This window comes from Vicia villosa, linkage group LG7 (genome assembly GCF_029867415.1).
Source record: "Vicia villosa cultivar HV-30 ecotype Madison, WI linkage group LG7, Vvil1.0, whole genome shotgun sequence".
NCBI classification, from domain to species: domain Eukaryota; kingdom Viridiplantae; phylum Streptophyta; class Magnoliopsida; order Fabales; family Fabaceae; genus Vicia; species Vicia villosa.
Genome location: NC_081186.1, coordinates 8,949,589 through 8,958,876, shown reverse-complemented (window position 1 = coordinate 8,958,876; position 9,288 = coordinate 8,949,589). Strand labels below are relative to the sequence as shown.

At 34.9% G+C, this 9,288-nt stretch overlaps 1 protein-coding gene across 1 annotated transcript; it reads left to right on the top strand.

Moving 5' to 3' along the window:
* The first annotated feature begins 5,422 nt into the window (after positions 1-5,422).
* LOC131616944 (metal tolerance protein 9-like) lies at positions 5,423-7,865 on the top strand. Its single transcript, XM_058888365.1, has 6 exons — positions 5,423-5,863; positions 6,007-6,119; positions 6,235-6,480; positions 6,688-6,768; positions 6,881-7,111; positions 7,285-7,865. The coding sequence occupies exons 1-6, from the start codon at positions 5,662-5,664 to the stop codon at positions 7,627-7,629; spliced, it is 1,218 nt and encodes a 405-aa protein (XP_058744348.1). The 5' UTR covers positions 5,423-5,661; the 3' UTR covers positions 7,630-7,865.
* The last annotated feature ends 1,423 nt before the right edge of the window (positions 7,866-9,288 follow it).

Below are 9,288 nucleotides of genomic sequence, written 5' to 3'. Positions count from 1 at the left end.
ATGTATTTTTATAAATAATAAGGCAAATAAACCACAAGGGTGTCACATCTTCATAGAACATCATATAACAATTAATCTTGCTCCGTAACACGGGTTGCAAAAACACTTGAAAACATAAATAGCATCTTTGGCATTTCCAATCAAACTATTTCAAATTTCACAGCGAAATAAATGAGTCTCAAAACTTATTTATCAAACATTTCAAATACCATGAAAAGTAGTTAAAACTTCAACAAAATCATCATACTTCATGTTATAACTTCATGATTCAAACACAAGATAAAATTCACGAAAGTAATACAAAATCTTATAATAACAAAGGAACACAAGGTTCACAATCAATCGATCCCAACCCTGATGTTACATATCAAAGCAAGACTCCCTTCATTCTACAGAAAGAAAATAAATACACTCTGGAGCTATCCTCTAAGCTTCTTGAACTAATCTTCATCACTTGCAAGTTACCCACGTTTCGAGGCAACATTTCCAAGCAGAAAGGGTGAGTAAATCATAATCATTATCAAAGACACATATAATAGATATAATAGTTATAGCATGGGAACAACAACAACATAACATCATTTACTACATCTATAGAATAACAACAATCACTAGTCCTTCGTATCAAAATACCACAATTTAGGAATCAATCACATACATCATTTAATTCAAATACTAAGCAATAACACAAATAATGAAATTTAACATTATTAAACTCATGCATGTGGTACCAAAACGTCATTGATGACTTAGTCATCGCTATTCTCCAAAGATCCTCACCAATAGGATTGATTCCCGCTTGGAACTGGAGTACATCAAAAATTGCACTTATTCCACACTATGGGATTAAGGCCATTACTGGACCGGATCGTCCTACAAACTTCATTCGATCATTATCCTTCAAAACATCAGTGGACTATTCGTCTTGACATATGCTATGAATGCATGATGCGCAACAATACATAAATACGACCACTGCTAGTCAAAATGTATCATCATTCATCATATTCATCATACATCGTCACATAATTCATAATATACACACCATCATTGCAACAACATCAATTCGTCATAGACCATACATTAAGTCATGAAAAGACATAGTTAAATTGATTCATAATAGCGAGCATTATCTATTGGTATATCACCACATGGTCTCATCATCTCATCATAAGAATAAAACTCATCATCATCACAATAAATCATACCACCATAAGGAAAACACACATAAAGTTATATCATGACATGGTTACATCAATTCATAGCAAAGAGCATACTTACTATGTTATCACTACATAGTAACATAACCTAATCATAATACAAGCACTATAAAACTCCATCCTATTAATTATTTTATTCTACCAGGGTATATTTCATTGCATTAGCTTTCCAATACTTCAAACGGCACATCAAACGGAGTCTGGAAACTCAAGTTATGACCTTTACAATAAAATTAATTCTTACTAAATTCACCCGGCGAATGGGATGGCTCGCCTGGCGAATCAAGCCAGTAGCTAAACTTAATATTGCCTCGAACCATTCGCCCCATAAATATGACAACACAACTAACCAAAAAAGTGCAATTTTTCACAGTTGGAGGCCTTCCGTACCTCTAAATTCGATTACGTAAAAAGTCTCAGTTTCATAATTCGAAATCCTATGTTTATATAAAATTTAAAAGAGCTTATAACACCTATTTAGAGGTCGTAACATCATACATTAATCAAGGATTCATCCATTCATATATTCAAATAATGATTTTCACCAATTTCATCAATCTTCATCATATTCAACATCAACACATTGTCATGTACAAACAAGGTCATTAACTCGAGGGAATTACAAGTCAAAAATCAACATGCTCATCACAATTTCATCATAGGTTTAGCAATCCAACAAAAGCCCTGAATACAACCTACAATTATCTAAACCCTAAATCAATTATAATAACAATGATAAACTCCCCTTGCCTTTGAGTTATAGTTTGATATCGAATACTCTTTGTGCTCTACCGAGATTATGCTCTTCTTTCCTTTATGTGCCCTAACTTTTCTCTATTTAACGCTTCTACCAAATTTCATGATTAAATGAATATCTATCTTCCCTATTTTCTCTTTTTACCCATAGGACCCCTAATATGGCTTTCCTCTTTTTGCCCTCACTTAGCCCCTTGAATTGATTATCTTGCCCTTATCATCTCTAACACGAATAGTATTCTATTTTACTAATTAAAATAATCCCAACTAATTATTCTAATAATTCTAAAATACACTTAATTCTCAATAATCCTCCTAACACACATGAACATCACATAAATCACCAAAACATCACACATCACCATGAAAACATCAAATACTTCATCAAATAACTAGTTAAATAGTTAATCTAGATTTTCGGAGTGTTACAACAAGGATCCTTACTTGGGGAATCCAATAAATATAATTGCCTCTATGAGTGGAAAGAATCCTCACATGGGGGATCCAATTAATATAATTACCTATGTGGGCGGTAAGGAGTCTCACTTAGGGAATCCATCACATATAATGTTAGAACAAGATTTGATTCTACAGTATGTCTCTGAATTTTGATGATAACAATATGTATGAATAATTTTGTTATTGTTATGCTAACGTTTTTTATTGTTGAGTACTTAACAAAAGGTTTGATTCTGATGAGAAGGCGTGGCCAAAATATCAGAAGCCATCAGGTTATGTTTCCACGCTACAAAGTTATGATGAACAGTAATAGGAACTTAAGAAGCAGAAGCACCTGAAGTCATCACTCTGATAGATGTTCTGAAGAAACCAGTTCTGAAGACCAAATGCTGAAAGACTCTGAAGACGTGGTTCTGAAACTTGAAGCTTTGAAGACTCAAGTTTCTAAAGACAAAAGGATTTTGAAGACCAAGTGCTGAAGTTTCTAAAGACGCGGTTCTAAAGACTCTGAAGACTTGAAGCTCTAAAGAATTCAATGTTCATTTTTTTTCTTCCAACTCATGTTGAGAGCCTCTGAATTTCAAGAAGAAAAATTTAACGTTACACTGTATTACGGAAGTATAAGGTACAGACAAATGTTTTGCTCCACTCCAAGAAAAAGGACAGGCGTTGCGTACTATCTTGTCTACCACTACAAGCAAGCCGCCAACATTTTGCAAGATTCAGAATTTTCCCTCCAAAGGTTATATTTCTCTATTGGCTATAAAAAGGCTTGAAGACTCAAAGAAGAAACTAAGGAACTTCAACGAAAACACTCACTCTGTATAGATTGTTAATAGCTTCATTTTTATTTTAGTCTTAGATTTGAAAAAGGGAGTTTACATCCTTCTTGTATAGAAGCACTTATATTGTAAACAAACCTGTGATCAAAGGTTGTTTGATCGTTCCTTGAGAGACCGAGTGAAGGTCAGCAGTCTTAAGAAGTATAGGGGTAGAGAGTCTTAGAGATTGTTAGTCACAGGGGGTACCTGTGCAGGTGTTAGTCACAGGCAAGGCCGTCTCAAGTTTTAGGAGGCCCTGTGTAGATTTTCCACAGTTTAACCATTAGAAAGTAATAGAGGCCTTATGTACTCATGATTTAACCTAACGAATAATTTATGAGGCCCTACTTAGCTATAATTTAATCATAGAAAGTTTGAGGCCCTGTGCGGTAGTCCGCTTTGCACGCCTTTAAAGACGGCCCTGGTCACAGGAGTTGCCCGTGCAGGTTGTTAGTCACAGGGTTGTTTGTACAACGTTATTCACTGGCAGTTGGACCATGCGATTGTAATCGGTTTGGTTATAGTGGATAAAGTCCTCGCTTGAGAGAGGAAAAATCACTTCGGAAGGGTGGACTGGATTAGCTTGAGAGTTCTCAAGTGAACCAGTATAAAAATACAGAGTTCTTTCGTTCTTGCATCTTTTTGTTATTATCCATAGTAAATAACTTGTAGTTTTCAAGAAGGGGAATGTTTTTATAAAAAGCTTTGTGTTTTAAAAATCCTATTCACCCCCCCCCCCCTTCAAGTGTTTTTCACACCTTCATATAATTGCCTCTATGGGCGAAAAGGATCCTCACTTGGAGGATCCATAAATTATAATTTTCTCTATAGGCAGCAAGGATCCTCACTTGGGGGATCCAACAAATATAATTTCCTCTATGGGAGGCAAGGATCCTCACTTTGGGAATCCAACAAATATAATTGCCTCTATGAGCGGGAAGGATCCTCACTTGGGGGGTCCAACAAATATAATTGCCTCTATGGGCGGCAAGGATCCTCACTAGGGTGATCCAAGAAATATAATTACCTCTATGGGTGGCAAGGATCTTCACCTAGGGGATGCATAAAATATTATTTCCTCTATGGGTAGCAAGGGTTCCACTTGGAGGATCCAGCAAATATAATTGCCTCAGTCGAGAGGTTTTCTCGTGAATCTGGATTTTCTACAAAGACATAGCAAACAAATATGGATAATTAAGGATGAGATGCCTCACTAAAAACTCTCGCTCCCCTGGAGGTGCAGAGGAAAAAAGTGTGTCCCAAATTAACAACTTGTCCTTATAATGGGTATAGTTTACTCGTCTTATGGAAAAATGTCAACTAGGTAAACAATAAAAGATAAAATAACCACATGAATAAATAAGAGAAGTGGAATGATTGCGTATACATTTCCAGAGGAGAAAGGATTCCTTCTTGCTTTCAGGCTTCATCGCGTTGTGAGGATGGATGAGAAACTTCGTTGCTCTCATCTACTACGACGAGCGGTGTTATCCCATGGCTGACCTTTTTTGCCCCTACGCCTAGAAGGTGTGTCCTCTTTAGCTTAAGGCTTTCTACCTAGAACTTCCTAGTGATTTCTTGGTCTCCCTGAAGGACTCCTATTCGTCCGTTGGCAAGTGGGCATTTCAAGAATAAATACAAGGTGGCTTTCAACCAGTTAAAGGATGGCCTATCAATAATCATATTATATGAAAAGCGTGCATCAATGACTAAATACTTAACCTTTATTTACTTGGCATGGTCTTCCTCTTCGAACGTGATCCTCAAGGTGATGTAGCCTTTCACCTGCACCTATTCTCCTGAGAATCCAACCAACGATCCTTTGAAGAGCTTTAGGTGTTCAGAATCGAGACACAATCTCTCAAAGGCGTCCCAATATAGTATATTGGTGGAGCTTCCCTGGTGGACTAGGACTCTTCTGATTTATCATTCTTCGCATTTAATAGCGATAACCATGAGATCGTCATTGTGAGGATGGACATCGATAGCATCTTCATGAACCTTTGATTTCAAGGCAATGTGAGAAAAGAGCTTCCACTCGAGGGTTGTTTACAAGTGTGGTATGCCCCCAACAAAATATATATACACCACACAAAAGGCAACCATTATATTGCGTTTGAAAAGTAATTTTACTTTAATAATGGAAGAAAAGTTGTGAGCTTTAAATCCTCTTGTAAAGCAACATGATTCAACAAGACAATATTTTATACAAGCATTGGGAGAGATCGTTTAAAATGACGGTTTATAGAAATTGACCGAACCAGATAAAGATTGCTATATACTTCAGACCGGGCGGATCCATTTTAAAATCTCTAGTTTTTTTCTCTTGATTTCCATCCGTTTCTTGTTCTCTATATAAACAGTTATTTAGAACGAAAGGTAGTTACAGTATATAACCTGCAAACATGTCAGAGAGTGGCAGCGGAAGCGGCGGCACAACGGCGGAAATTGTGAGAGATGAACCGTCATCGTCGTGGAGACTGAATGTGAAAGAGTTTAAGTTGCCACGTCACCACCATAATCATCACCATCGTGATGATGATCATGATCATGATCATCAACACCGTCCACGTTCCTTCACTTTCAGTGGCCTTGTTCGTACACCAAGTAAGAAAGTCTCTTGTCATAATAACCGGTTGCATTACTCTCTGTTTCCAATTTTGGTTTTGTTTTCTTTCTTGAATTATGCTTTACTTTTCTTCAATCTTGTTTTTAAGATGTGAGATTTTTTTGGTTGTCTTTGATTTCAGAAAAGCAACGCAAGGTTGCAGAATACTACAAACAACAGGAAAGGCTCCTTGAAGGATATAATGACATGGATACCATGACTGAAACCGGACTTTTCCCCGGAAGTCTTACCGAGGTAGATTACATTACAACAATAATTGTGCTCGCGTCGCAGCAGTGATTATAGTTATGTCTAAGATTGAAAAATTTGTTGATTCTCTTATTTTTGCACTGATATATGTGATTTTCAGGATGAAATGAAGCAATTAGCAAAAAGTGAAAGACTAGCAGTTAATTTGTCAAATGCAGTTAACTTGGTGTTATTTGCAGCCAAAGTGTATGCTTCAATTGAGAGCAGGTCATTAGCAGTGATTGCTTCCACTTTGGATTCTCTCTTGGATCTCTTGTCCGGCTTCATATTGTGGTTCACTGCTAATGCCATGAAAACACCAAACCATTATCACTACCCAATTGGAAAGAAAAGAATGCAACCAGTAGTATGTCTTTAACTTTAAACCTTCTTAAAGAGTTTAAATTGCCAAATGTAGTATGCCTGCCAATAGTATCTTATTGTCATGAGATTGAAAAGGATGCAACCAGTTTTAACGGCGCAATTTCTGTATAATTTTGATTATCTATAGATATTAATTGTGATACTGACTAAAAATCATGACGCGTATATTGACTTCAGATTTCTTATGCAGGGTATCATTGTTTTTGCATCTGTAATGGCAACCTTGGGATTGCAGATTTTGATTGAGTCTGGAAGGCAAATTATTTCCAAGGTAATTAAGATTACTGTGCCTGTTTCACAATGAATGAGTAATCAAAGCCTGTTTTTTGTGCCAACCTTACTAGTAAACCTGTTTTTTAATTTCTTGTTTCATTCTCTTATAGACAAAGCCTGAAATGGATCATAGTGAGTTGATGTGGATGATCGTGATCATGGTATCTGTGACCATTGTAAAGTTCATTTTAATGGTCTACTGTCGAAGGTTTACAAACGAAATTGTTAAAGCCTATGCACAAGATCATTGTTTTGATGTTATTACTAATTCAGTTGGATTAGCTGCTGCTGTGTTGGCTGTCAAGTTCTATTGGTGGATTGATCCATTGGGAGCTATTATTGTGAGTTCATTCCTTCCACTAATTGGATTATAATTTTACAGTTAGTAATGTTTATTTAGTTTTGCATATTTCATTATTCTTACATATATTTTCAAGGACAAAATTTGTGACTGCTAGCTAGTTAACCACATGATAATCTAATGACTATGATATTGTGATAATATGTATTGTAGATAGCACTGTACACAATTAATACATGGGTGAAGACAGTGATTGAGAATGTATCATCACTCATTGGAAGGACAGCACCACCTGATTTTCTAGCAAAGTTGACATATCTAATATGGAATCATCATGTAGAAGTTAAACACATAGATACTGTGAGAGCATACACTTTTGGTGCTCATTATTTTGTTGAAGTAGATATTGTGTTGCCAGAAGACATGCCATTAAATCAAGCACACAATATTGGTGAGACACTTCAAGAGAAGCTTGAGCAACTTCCTCAAGTTGAAAGAGCGTTTGTGCACATTGATTTTGAATTTACTCACAGGCCTGAACACAAGATGATGGTGTAATGTAAGGAATGTGGTGAAATGCTTTGAATGAACAAGTAACATGCTGATTATCTTTCTTTTTTGTAAACTATTATACATATAAGACAAGGTATTGTTGCTTTCTTATGTTTGTTGTTGCAGGTACCCTGAATTAGATTGTATTCTCATTGTCACAACTAAAAACTAAAATGTTACGAACTGAGCTATTAGCATCATGTATAGCGTAAATTAATGAGAATGTAAAAAGATTGACTATACTTTCTATGTGAGAGATGGATCCTTCTTAAAGATGACATGGTAATGATTGATAAGTATATCATATGGGTGTTATTAGATTTTGACAAAAATACTTACTTTCATATTTACTATTAACTTCTATAAATTTTACAAATTTTTTTTTTTCTTCATAAGTATAGCTTTTTTTTGGTTGAAGACTTTGGCTTAAAAATGGTCGATAAAGAATATTACTCATACCAATAACTTTTATAATTTTTTTTAAAAATCTTTTGCATTATTTAATTTAAATATCTATCAGTGTCCGTAGTACTCCTTTCAATATATCTTAGCTTTAAAAATAAAATTAAAAAAAAAAAGCCCTTTTTAGTTGTTACAAAATTATCTTGCAAACAATTTTAATCTTTGTTATTAAGTCACATAAATATTTAAAATATTATTAAAAAAGTTAATCAATAAAATTTAGATATTTCTCATTCCTCTTATGCTCACAGTCCCGAAATTTTCAATTTTACTTAATTGATTCATTATGAAGGGATTTGTCTCACAAGGTAAAGAGACACCCTTTTAAAAATCAAAATTGCCTAAAGAGACACCCTTTTAAAATTCAAAATTGCCATTCACAAAATTAGAAGTATATTATTTGTATACGCATCCCATATACATTGCATCCCTTCGTAAGTGAGTTACACTTTTATTGTGTCATAAATTAATATGGAGATGCATTTCTGTAAAATTTATGAAAGTTGATTTTTGTAATAATTTTTTTTAGGTACAAGCGAGGGCTTAAGCCCAACAAAAACAAAACTACGAAGCAACTAATCTAGGAGAAATTAACTTGTCACCCCCTTTTTTATACCCGCCAACCCTCCAATTTGCGATATTTCTAAAATACCCTTTGATACTATTAACTCAAATTTTATACCATTTTTGAAACAAAATTACTGTTGAAAAAATTAGCCAAAAAGTAAATTTCTGGTACCTTTTAGCAAATTTCTGATACCCTTTTTTGTGCGATACCGGAAATTATTTGATTTTCACAAATTTCCGGTATTTGTTTACCAGAAATTCCAAATTTCCGGTGCATTTTATCAGATATTTTAAAATTCTGGTACTTTTATGAAACTCATTACCCCGTACCGAAAAATTCCCAAATTTCCGGTATATAACCCGCTACCAGAAATTTCAAATTTCGGGTGTGTACCGGAAATTTCATTAAACCTGAAATTTTCGGTATGGCAGATGAAGTTTTATATCTTTGACATCCTGAACCGACAACTTCAGCTTCTTCTATGGATTTTAGCAGTGATCTTACACAATACTTCGTGATAGATACGGTATGTTTACCTCATGTCATACACACACTTTTTTTTGTTTTTATAATTTAATGCAGTTATGTCATTGTACGTTTTTGTGATTGTCAGATTTTTGAATCACGAGATAAGG

Excerpts from the sequence above, each read along its gene's own strand:
- LOC131616944 (XM_058888365.1), top strand. The coding sequence starts at position 5,662 with ATGTCAGAGAGTGGCAGCGGAAGCGGCGGCACAACGGCGGAAATTGTG. Across the intron at positions 5,864-6,006 it reads TGGCCTTGTTCGTACACCAA|AAAAGCAACGCAAGGTTGCA; the intron begins GTAAGAAAGTCT and ends CTTTGATTTCAG. Across the intron at positions 6,481-6,687 it reads AGAAAAGAATGCAACCAGTA|GGTATCATTGTTTTTGCATC; the intron begins GTATGTCTTTAA and ends TTTCTTATGCAG.